We start from the raw sequence: 11,836 nt of genomic DNA, 5'->3' as shown, positions 1-11,836 counted from the left end.
TAGTAACACAGCCCCTATTGCAGAAAGCGCGGAAGGAGCGCCCGACGTTAGAGAGTGAGAGGTCAGGCATTGCAACATGAAGAATGTTTCAGAAACATAGTCCGAGTTGCATAAAAACGTGAAAGGAGCGTCCGACATGAGAGGCCGTTGCCGTCGTGTTGGAGTGGAGCTGGCAGCTGCTCGCGGGGCTAATGTTGAGGAGGAGGAGCAACTCCGGCGAGCGACGGTGTTCTATGGCCGAGACGCTCGGGCCATGGTATGGCGGCTATGCTCTAGCCTAGGGTGTGGCCTATCTCGGGCAGTTGCTGTCTTGGTGGACCTTTGAAACAAGGTCCTTGTTGCAAAAGCCCCTAAGCACAACATGCTAGTAGCTGTTGCAAAGGTCCTTGATTGGCTGGGTCAGAAGATTGGACGGATGTGTTGGACGACATCTGACGGTTGCCGAGGCGGACGATCTAATTGGTTTATCATCGGGTTGGACGCGTAGCATTGCCCTTGGGCATTCCTCGGGTTGGGTCGGGTTTCGGGTCGGGCCTGTCAAAGCACAACCTGCAAAGTCTAAGCCCGAGCCTGGCCCGGCCCGGCCAAGAAAACGTATATGTAGGCCTGAGCCCGGCCGAAGAAACTAAAAACATCAATTTCGGCCCTGGTCGAGTCGGGCCTTCGTGTAAACTGACATATTTCCCAGACCCGAGCCTGGCCTGAGGCAACGGGTCAAATTTCTAGGCCTGAGCCCGCTCTGACATACGCAACGGGTCAAATTTCTAGGCCTGAGCCCGGCCCAGGTTTTTTCGGCTGCCCATGCCCAGGTCTAGTTCGTACTGTACTAGTTGGGGTAATAGATTTCTTAAATAAAAAGCAAAGTGGAATTTCGCAAATATAAAAATTATGTCATGTCTACGTGTTGTTTTTCGCGTTTCCTACAATAATAAAAAAAGCGTTCTGATTTTTTTATTCTTTTTTCTTTTTCACAGAAAGAGGAGGAAGCCGAGTAGGACAGCCCCAGAGGAGGAGTATACACAGCCGCTAGCTCTTCCCCCGCGGCGCCCGATCGAGCCTTGGAGGAGACTCGAACCCTAATCTTCCGCCTCGATCTCTCCCGCCGCAGGAGAGATCCCACTCAGCCTCGGCTCCAATCCGCGACTCGACTCGAAGCTCCAGCTCCGCCGCCGCCCTCCGCCTCCGATGGATCCGAAGCTGGTGGAGGTGACGCAGCTGTTCGACCGCTTCAAGGCGGCCTTCAAGGCCAGCAATTTCGACGTCTGCTCGACCCTCCTCTCGCAGCTCAAGGTGCGCCCGCCCCCTTCCCTTCCGCCGGGTGGTTCGGAAAGCTCGCATCTTTTCTAGGTTTTAGTTCTGGTTGGATCGGCGGCGCCGGTGGTTTCGCCGCTGGGGAGGGAGAGGTCCATCTTCTGGTGAATTGACAGGTGAAGCTTCCTCCTCTTGCAGGTCCTCCTCACCAAGTTCCCCAGCGTACCCCCGCTGTTCCAGCAGACGCCCAACGCCGTGGAGGAGCTCAAGCTTGCGAGTAAGATAACCTTTTTTTTTTCTCTATCAATTGTCGTCAGGTGGTTGCAATGATGCTTTCCGTATGTGTGTGCTGGGTGCGATTTTTTCTTGCTAGGTTACCATGTTATTATGGTGTGTGTAGTGTAGGTATATGTGAAGATTGTGTTGGTGAGGGGATTTTGATTCTGTGTGTAGGTATATACTGATTTGTTTTGAAGATTGTGTCGGTGAGGGGATTTTGACTCTGTGTGAAGGTTGGTCTGTGTTTGGTTGATGTGTGATGTGGTTATCTGGTTTTTGTAACGCTGTCTGAGATTGTAGTCATGTTTGATTATTCTTGCGATATGACTCGTTCAGTGCCGTTGAACTGAAACTTTGTTTAGTTAGCCGGCAATTCATGTGTGGTCTTTCTGTAACAGTTGGTATGTTTAATTGCTCGATGCAGCTAGCTCGAGGATGTGGTGGGGGATCTTTGCACGCCTAACACTGATTTGTTTTGGTCATGCAATTTTACTTTAGGAGTTTCAGTCGAATGGTTGCAGCCATATATGAATTTTTATAGATGATTTGATTTGAATGTTTGTTCTATCTTAGGAGTTAAAACTGACGCTAGTGATGCTTGTCAGTGTCAGAGTGTCAACTCTGGAATAACGGCTCTCTTTTTCGACTTGACCTCTGATGCTGCATTGGATATTTGTATTAGATGATATAAGATTCGGTCATTCAGATATCACTATGTTGCAGTTCATGAATTGATCGTTCATATGCTGTCGCCATGAATGAACCCAACCCTTCTGTCTGATTGTCGTAACCTATGCCCTGTTTTTTTTTTCTAAAAGGAAAATGTGTGTCTATAGTGTTATGGCCCAGCTATTTAGAAACATATGCTCTGGTCTTGTGGTTATCCTTAATAGAGCAGCCACTAAATCTACCTGAAACATTTCAGGGGAAATTTATGAGCAGGCAGTTATTTTGAGTGTGAAAATGGAAGACCAAGATGCATTTGAAAGGGACTTCTGCCAGCTCAAGCCCTATTACATGGACACATGGTTAGTTCCTTTTTTTTTTACCACTTTGCAGTTGTTTTCTCTGTCTATGCATTGTGTAGGCTGTCATTTAATACGTGTATTGTTCCCTGTTCTCCTTCATCATCCATTGGGCTTTCAGTTGGTAAAGTCAAAACAAATAAGTATAAATTATTGGTTTTCTTTGGGCATAATAAGCTGCCAAATGAGTTAAACCAAAATAGGTTTTTGTGTTAGTCTTGCATGAGTTTTTGGGTTAATCTTGCATGATTTATGTTGTGCCAAGTTTGCTGGTTCAGTTGGGTAGTCGAATATGGAACAGGGGCTGAGTTGGGAATTTATGTTTGCAAGTCGCAGTTAAGTTAGACATGTAGATTGGGTTTCGTATCGAACTCTCAGGTTTCTGGCCTGCGGGTGAGCCATGATGCCCTTGCCAGACTGGCAAATGTTTTGTGTTTCTAATATCATAGCAGAATTGTTTTCGCATCTTATTCAGTTTTATATGCCTGGTTTATCAAGTCCAGAACAAGTTAAAAAATGTCTGGACTTGTTGAAGGTTATTTTACCTAGGAGCAAGTTGGATTTGCTGCTTGTACTATATCGTACTAATTCATGCTGATGCTTGCAGTGGCATAATTCCTCCATCATCGGAGGAGTACCCAATCATGGGGGCTAACCTTCTGAGGCTGTTAGTCCAGAATAGAATTGCGGAGTTCCACACTGAGCTGGAGCTTCTTCCCGCCAAAGCGCTGGATAATGCTTACATCAAGCACGGGGTTGAGCTCGAGCAGTCCTTTATGGAGGGCGCATACAACCGCGTGCTGAGCGCTCGACAAACCGCGCCTCATGAAACCTACATATACTTCATGGACCTTCTCGTCAAAACGGTTAGGTAAGTCGGTCTCTGTCTCCACCCCTTCCAGTTAGCTCCTTGTGCTGCTGTGCATCACTGTGATGATATCTGTTGCGCCCGCAGAGACGAGATAGCTGGGTGCAGCGAGAAGGGATATGATTACCTGTCAATAAACGACGCGAAGCAGATGTTTAAGTTCAGCTCCGACAAGGAACTGGAACAGTACATCGCAGAGGTAAAGTAACATGCCTTGTGCTCCCGGTGTGAATTGCGTGAGTTATTATGACTCCCCGTGTGGGATGTAAAGTATCGTCGTGTTGTCAACAGGAACACCCCGAGTGGGATGTCAAGGATGGCCGGGTCTTGTTCCAGAAGGTGAAGGAGTCGCAGCCCTGCAAGGAGATCCCGGCGGCGCCGGTCATCAACCAGACCCTCGGCTACGCGAGGGAGCTGGAGAGGATTGTGTGATTTGTTTGCCTCTTTTTTCATCTTTGGACTGAATTTCCCATGAAGAGGTGGATTATTGGATCGCCCTGTGACTCAGCTGTACTATTTTGTTAAATCGATTGTTTCACCCACTGTTTCCAAAGATACACAACTGTGAAATGTCGGCTTAAAATGGCAAAAGAAACAACGTTTGTTATGTTAGTCAATTGATTGTGTAAGAGCAAGTCCAACACTGTCGTCGCCTACAGGCAAGGTTGACGGCCACAACATATTTGGCAGTTGATGCTGCTCGCGCCGAGCCTTTTTCATTCACAATGGTCGCCTACCGGCAGATGATCAGCCAGTTTAGTGGCAGAAGTCATATAAAAAATATCTTGAAAGGAACAACATATATGAAGGAAAGAATGTCCTACATGTTTGCAGCAAACAGGACATGAATGCAATATATTGACAGGGAATTATGCCAAATGTAAAACCAGAAACACAAATGTACAAAACGATCATAGAGCGCATGTACAAAAAAGAAGAAAAAGTGCTAGCTACGGTACAATAATCATCTGCCCAGTTTGCATGTGTTCTTCCAGCACAATCATTTAGCTTGTTTTCATATCATATCATACAAAAAAAAGATATAAGAATCCAATGGGGTACATGGTATTCAAGAAGACAGGTTACAGAATTCTGAAAGCACAATAAGAAACACCGTTTATCCGATAGAAAACTGCAAAAGCGCAAACTAAAACAGGATGAAAGAGAGGTCACAAACAGCAGCATTAGCATACTTTTTGCATACAAGATGTGCACGCCCACGACTGCATTTTTTAAACAGAAATGTCATGGTACCAAAACAGGCCACTGTACTGTGCATACAGAAGAATACATCTGATCTGAGAGTTGTCAACATCTTTCCATAATCGCTACACACACAGTATATATTATAATAGTAATACAAAGAAGAGAGATCAGTAACCGGGCAGAGTTGTGGCTACTACACAAGGAAGGACCAGAGATAGCAAACTTTAAACTCAACAATGAGTGCTTGTCGAGGGTTTCCTTCAATGACTCGACCTCTTCAGATAGCTGCTCCACTTTTCTGCCAGGGCAGCATCAAACAATGTTAAAAACTTGGAACAGCAACCTACATTACTCCTATTCAGCTCTTCCTTTCAATTGTGCTGCACACTGTCAAAATTATATATGCAACAGGGAAAAAAAATCACAACAGAGTGCCTACCCTAGAGCAATTCTCGGGAGTTGCTCTAGCAGCCACAAACATCACTTTTATACATAACTCCATTTCCACAAAACAGATGAAGGAAACATAGATAGCATCCTCAAACAACAGGATGAACCAAGCATGGGCGTCTAACTATCTCAGGTTGACACATGGCCTAAAATTCCAAATTGACCACACATGTAGAGTCACACGAGCTTCAGATCTAAGCTGGTGAATTCCAGAGAAAGATTAACACGAGAAGAAAATACGTGTATTTACTAGTTTAGTACTTCTGCAACTGCGAGTCCTTACAATAAAGGGAAGGGAATTAGAGAAAAAATGCCATCTTAAGAGCAAGAAAACAACCCAATCTAATGTGTATCTCGTACAGATTAAAGCAACGTAGGTAAAGCACTCCCTCTCACATGCATTTGAAGGTAGCACTATTTGGTACAAGCTGAGGACAAGATCAAGGTTCAAAGATGTACTGCCCTAATACCTGGCTGTAGGATTTCTACTGCACCCAGAAGGTGGACGGGTAAATCAATTAACCAAGAACTACTAATAAGTTATATTAGAAGCAACGAATGACAAATTAGATTATAACTTTCTGTATGCTATGTTGGTTATGCCAATTCCTCTGAAGAAAGGCTAGTTTCCAATATGAGCCATCAAGTTCCTACATCAAAATATTCCTGCTTGCTGACTAAACTATGTAGTGTAACGATACACAAAGTTATTTATTGCTTGTGTATGGTGGGTACTTGAATTAAAACAGTATGACCCTGGTTAAGTCTACAAAGAATTGTATATGCCAACCTACATACAAAGCATAACTAACATCATGAAAAGCTGAATTAGGAATTCTTATAATTGAGGGCGTATTCAACAACCTAATGAAAAGCAAAGGGAAAATACGGCATGGCGAGAAAACTGATAGTGGTCGAGCTAAATAAGTTCAAACCGGCATACGAAACAACGCGTTGGGTAGAAATTTCGGCAGCATAACGCGTTGGGTAGCCGGAGATTTACGGTTCATAACAATTGTATATGGGAAGAACTAAGGGAAGTAACCAGCGGCTTACCTATGCCCGAACCGAAGAGGAAGCAGCGGGACGGGAGGCGTCGAAGTCATCGTCGGAGCAGGCAGAGCTGCTTCGCCGGGCAAATTTGTGCCAGATGTCAAGGTCCTGCTCGTGCTTGACCGAGAACTGTAACACCAGGGTCCTATCCTTGTTGCGCTGAGAGTATAGTATAGTAGAATAATAATGTAGCATTAACTACAGCAGCTCTATAACGAAAAAGGGTTTCCCCCCGCTTTATATTATAAAGCATACCACCAAGCATCCAACATCAAGTTACAAGTACAATAAGTCATAGAATCATGCTGGGGGCACAGCAAGACAAGCCCCAAATAAGACTTCTAGGAGACGCTAACCTACTAAGCGGTCTCCAGAGCTGCAAGAAGCCACACATTTTGTAGATCACATCAGTCACACGGGACGGAATCACTCGTTCGACGACTAATTTATTGTGGGTACACCAAAGGGACCAAGCAAGGGTACCTAGCGCGACCCAAATAGGGGTGCGCCTAGTCCCGGGGAGCCGGAGGACCTCCCCGAACAAATCCGGGAGGTTGTCATGGCACCATGTGCCCCCAACTACCTCCCGGAAGCAGCTCCATAAGAACTGCGCCGCCGGGCACCGGAAGAAGATGTGGTTGCAATCTTCCGGAACCAGACAAATGGGACATAGACCGTCCCCAGGTCCATTACGCTTACGGATCTCAGTGCCCGAGGGGAGGCGTCCTCTAACCCATTGCCATAAAAATATACGGATCTTTAGGGGGAGTTTGATCTCCCAGAGCACCGTGAGCTCCACTGGACCAGGAGTAGGCACAATCGCCTGGTACAGGGATCTAGTCGAAAATCTACCGCTTGGCTCGAGGTGCCAGGAAAGCGAATCCGGTTCCAGAGAAGGAGGATGAAGGGCAATGCATTCAAGTAATTCATCCCATTGCGAAAGTTCGATCGCCCCGAAGGTGCGACGGAAGGCAATCGCGCCTAGGTTCTCTAGTGCCGCGGCCACAGAGATCTGTGGGCGAACACAGATAGAGAATAGAGCGTAAAAATGCTCTGCAAAGGGGCGGGGTCCCGCCCATCTATCCAGCCAAAAAAGGGTGGCAGACCCAGAGCCTATCTGGATGGAGGTCCCAATGCGCAGGACCGGCAACAAAGATATCACCGATTGCCAGAATTGGGAGCCTCCAGACCTAGAGGCAAACGCTAATGGCTGCCCGCGAAGGTACTTCCTACGAATAATCTGAAGCCACATGCTGCCCTCCTCAGTCTGGATCCGCCAAAGCCATTTGGACAGGGGGGCAATGTTCATGCGCTTGGAGGAGATGACCCCAAGCCTCCCTGGTCCTTAGGTTTGCAGATCTCAGACCATTTGACCATATGGTACTTCTGCTTATTGTTCTCTCCCGCCCAAAAGAAGCGGGAGAGTAGTTTGGTAATTTCCTGATGAAGGGATTCATGTAGGCTATAGAATCCCATTATATACATCAGTAGGCTAATAAGGGAGGAGTTCATTAGAATCACTCGAGCGGCTTTAGAAAGCCATCTCCCTTGCCAAGGCTCCATTCTAGGTTGGAGCTTGGCGACTATTGGACGGAAATCCTTTTCCAGGAGTCGTGCATCACTAAGGGGCATGCCAAGATAGATCATCGGGAAGGAACCTAAGCGGCAGTTCAGACGATTGGCAATCCGCTGGGCCTCCCTTTGGGAATATCCCATGACCATTACCTCGCTCTTGGCAAAGTTTATTTTGAGGCCTGACATTTCCTGGAAGCAGAGGAGGAGGAATTTGAGGTTCTGAATATCCTCATCAGATCCCTCCACCATCATAATGGTGTCGTCCACGTATTGGAGATGGGTTAAACCCCCAGGTGTCACCAAATGAGGACACGCCCCTCTAATGTGACCCGCACGCTTGGCCAAGTCCAGAATCGAGGCGAGCGCATCAACCACAAGGTTGAATAAGAATGGGGAGATCGGGTCTCCCTGCTGGACCCCTTGGCCAGTCATGAAGTAGGGGCCAACCTCCCCATTGATGTTAACAGCCGTCCGGCCACTCCTAACTAATTGCATTACCCGGGCTACCCAGTGGGGGTCAAAGCCACGTTTCAGCAACACTTCCTGAAGGAAGGACCAGTGCACAGTATCATAGGCTTTATGGAAATCGATCTTGAAGAAGACCGCACGAAGGTGTTTGCTCTTAACCTCATGGATAATCTCATGGAGGGCAATAATCCCATCTAAGATATATCTCCCTTTTGTGAAGGCCGACTGGTTCGGATGATGAATACGGGGGGCAATAAGGGCCGCCCTAGTGGCGTACCCTTTAGCGAGGATCCGAAAGATCACATTGAGGACTGTGATGGGACGGAATTGTCTAATGTCCGCCGCTCCCGGTACCTTGGGAATCAAGGAGATAATCCCGTAGTTAAGTCGGGACATGTCTAGGGTACCCCTAGAGAACTCACTAAACAAATCAAGGATGATATCCTTGACCATCGGCCAGAAGTCCTGGAAAAAGCGAACCGGCAAGCCATCAGGGCCAGGGGCCGACATCGGGTTCATAGCCTTAACAAAGGTCTCCACTTCCGCAGCATCGAAGGGGGCTAGCAGGGTTGCATTTTCCGCGGGGGAAATCTGTTGGTCGCGTGACCAGATATGGTCAGCTAGGGCGACACCATTCCGCTGCCGACCCTGAAATAGAGACTTGTAAAAGTCGTCAACTAGCAGGCGAATAGCCTGAGGGTCTTGAAACAACTGTCCACCCTCCCAGAGGAGAGGGATGGAGCAACGTCGCCTACAGCCATTAGTGATGGCCTGGAAGTAAGCAGTGTTGGCATCCCCAAATAGCACCTAGTTAATGGAGCCGCGTTGGCGCCGAAACTCCTCCTCCTTGGAGTAAATCTCCATAAGGGAGTCCTCCAAGTTATATCTATGCATCCATTCCTCCGCGGAGATCCCTGAGATATCTACGCGGAGGTCAAGGTCCCGAATCTCCTCGAGGAGGGAAGCCTTCTGAATACGAAGATCTCTCCCAATGTTCGCCCCCCATCCCTTCATGAACTGTCGGGATCGTTTGGACAAGTGATGCCATTCATCGAGAATAGACATCTGCCTATGGGGCTCGGCGCGAGCCGAGACCCAGTGATTCTGGACCGCTTCCATAAAGCCAGGTTGCCGAAGCCAGAAGTTCTCGAAACGGAACCGCGGGGGAGGGCGCGGCCGTTCATCCATAGAAGCTAGGAGGAGGGGGACGTGGTCAGAGCCAATACGGGTAATGGCCTGAAGGGATGCCAAAGGGAAACGAAGTTCCCAGTCTGGGGAGACAAACACCCGATCAAGCACGCTAAGGGTCGGGGAGACCTGTCGATTAGTCCAGGTAAAACGCGCCCCGACCCTGTCTAACTCACGGAGACCCAGATCCGTGACCCAGTCATTGAAACAACGCATCTCGGCCAAATCCACCTGAGAGTTGTTCTTCTCCTCAGCGGATCGAAGGAGGTTGAAGTCGCCTCCAACCACAACCGGGAGGGTCGCGGAGGAGATCTTGGCATGGAGCTCTGCCAAGAAGGTGGCAGATCGACTGTGATCGGTCAGACCATAGACCACTATGATCTCCCATTTGAAGTTTACGTCATGTTCCCAGACTTCCATACTAACAAAGTGGGTTCCACGGTCCATGGAGCTCCTCAAAGGTGGCATCCTTCACACCTAAAAGGATGCCACCGGAGTGACCGGTCACCCCACTAGAAGGCAACCAGTGCCAGGCGAAAAGATGTCTACTAAGACGCTCAAGTTCCACTAGAGAGAACTCAGTGCGCATTGTCTCTTGGATTGCCACCACATCAATGGCTTCCTCACGCATGTACTCAATGAGCTGCCTGCGGCGGCCATCGTGACCAAAGCCCCGCAGGTTCCAAAAAAGAGCACGCATGATCACTCGTCTAACGGGTCCTCCCTGGACCCAACAGTGGAAGCAGCACTAAGAGCCCGGCGTAGTTGAGCAGTGCGAGACCGAGTACGGCCACGAACCTCACTAGGATCAGCCTCAGGGGGGGCACGACCACGGGGACGACGAGGTGGAGGGGTGGGGGCCTCCGCGGCCGCTGCCGCCTCGCGGGCCCTAGTGGCTGCGAGGTGGCTCTACAGGATTTCTTTTGCCTGGAGGGAAGCAAGCTTCTCAAGGGCCCGGCCCTTCTCGCCACGGAACACAATAGCCGAATCAGCCGCTACCTTGGCAAGGTGCCCAAGAGGAGCCCCGGCAAGAGTGGAAAGGATGCATCACAGAAATCATCAGAATCAGAACAAGGGGCTTGGGAGGCAGACGGACCTGGGTCAAGGTTGCGGATAGCGGCACGTCGCAAAGCCTTCTCCACCGTGTTCGAGGACGCCCCGGAAAGACTCGATGCCGCCCCATGCCTGGCACTCTTCCGGGCAGAGGATATCGGGGTAGAGGCCGAGCGAGGACGGCCCCGAGATCTGGGGAGCCTGGAAGACGGGGGAAGGGGTGGAGCCATAGGAGACTCAGGGGGTGACGGCACCAGGAAGTCCTCCCGGCCTGGCATCGGGGACACCAGCCGCGGGGAGGACGGAGGACGGACCTCCATGCTACCCCGGCTGACCTCGCTCTCCTCCTGCTCAGATACGGACAGCGGAGGAAGGAAGGGTGGAGGAAGAGTAGCGCCAGGGGGGAGGGTGGCGGCCTCATCAAGCATGGCCGCGATCGCCGCGATGTCCTCACAATCGTCTGCAGGATCGGCATCGGAGGTGCCAAGACCCACACTGTGGGTGGTCGAGGGATGGGAGGAGCCAGCGGGAGGCCCATCATCCTCCGGATCGGACGAGTCGTCTCCAGAGGCCTCAGAGCGGGGAGAGCGGCGATGGGGATCCCGAGGGGAGCCCGGAGCGTCAGCTCCCCCATCGGATCCTGGGGCGGCACCACCTCCCGCCTCCGGGTTGAGGGGATCAGTGGGAGTCCCACCCTCAACAGAAATGTGCAGGTCGTATCCAACGTCGTTGAAGAACATGCGGATCGTCGTCTTGAGCTTGGAAGGGTCGGGGGATTTAATCTGCATCCGCACAGCCGGGCCCTTGGGCAGAGACGCATAGTCCACCGCCACAAACTTGCCCAGCAGGCGGGACAGGCCCCGGAGGACACCCTCGTCGCGGGCAGGAGCAGGGAGCCCACGAATCTGCACCCAGACCGTGGACAGGGTGGCCACGGCGAGAGGATCCACTGAGGGGACCGAGATGCGGACTGAGAGCTGGTTGAGGGCGAGCGTGAGTCTGGCATTGTGGGTGCCATACCGAAGGCTGACGGGGTCGGGGAAGATCACCGTGAACTCCCGATCTGAGATCGGGGTGACCTCCCAATCCCAGTCCGGGTTGAACAGGTGGCGAAGCTCGTCGGAGATGATGGCCAGGGACGCCGGCTTGCCGTCCAAGACCGAGATGAGAGCGGACATGGGCGGAGCGGCCCGGGTCTCGGGGTGTTGGGGAACGTAGTAATTTCAAAAAATTTCCTACGCACACGCAAGATCATGGTGATGCATAGCAATGAGAGGGGAGAGTGTGATCTACGTACCCTTGTAGATCGACAACGGAAGCGTTAGCACAACGTGGTTGATGTAGTCGTACGTCTTCGCGGCCCGACCGATCAAGCACCGAAACTACGGCATCTCCGAGTTCTAGCACACGTTCAGCTCGA

At 50.2% G+C, this 11,836-nt stretch overlaps 1 protein-coding gene across 1 annotated transcript; it reads left to right on the top strand.

The window, feature by feature from the left end:
- The first annotated feature begins 981 nt into the window (after window positions 1–981).
- LOC125529612 (26S proteasome non-ATPase regulatory subunit 8 homolog A-like) lies at window positions 982–4,040 on the top strand. Its single transcript, XM_048694026.1, has 6 exons — window positions 982–1,290; window positions 1,450–1,528; window positions 2,456–2,558; window positions 3,163–3,426; window positions 3,511–3,622; window positions 3,715–4,040. The coding sequence occupies exons 1-6, from the start codon at window positions 1,186–1,188 to the stop codon at window positions 3,853–3,855; spliced, it is 804 nt and encodes a 267-aa protein (XP_048549983.1). The 5' UTR covers window positions 982–1,185; the 3' UTR covers window positions 3,856–4,040.
- The last annotated feature ends 7,796 nt before the right edge of the window (window positions 4,041–11,836 follow it).

This window comes from Triticum urartu, unplaced genomic scaffold (genome assembly GCF_003073215.2).
Source record: "Triticum urartu cultivar G1812 unplaced genomic scaffold, Tu2.1 TuUngrouped_contig_5723, whole genome shotgun sequence".
Classification (NCBI taxonomy): Eukaryota; Viridiplantae; Streptophyta; class Magnoliopsida; order Poales; family Poaceae; genus Triticum; species Triticum urartu.
Note: the sequence above shows the minus strand (reverse complement) of the source record. Positions and strands in the feature narration are given on the sequence as shown.

What these genes read in the sequence shown, in the direction of transcription:
- LOC125529612 (XM_048694026.1), top strand. Translation starts at nt 1,186, where the DNA reads ATGGATCCGAAGCTGGTGGAGGTGACGCAGCTGTTCGACCGCTTCAAG. An exon ending in GGAGGAGCTCAAGCTTGCGA is followed by an intron (nt 1,529 to 2,455) that starts GTAAGATAACCT and finishes GAAACATTTCAG; the next exon opens with GGGAAATTTATGAGCAGGCA. An exon ending in CCCTATTACATGGACACATG is followed by an intron (nt 2,559 to 3,162) that starts GTTAGTTCCTTT and finishes TGATGCTTGCAG; the next exon opens with TGGCATAATTCCTCCATCAT.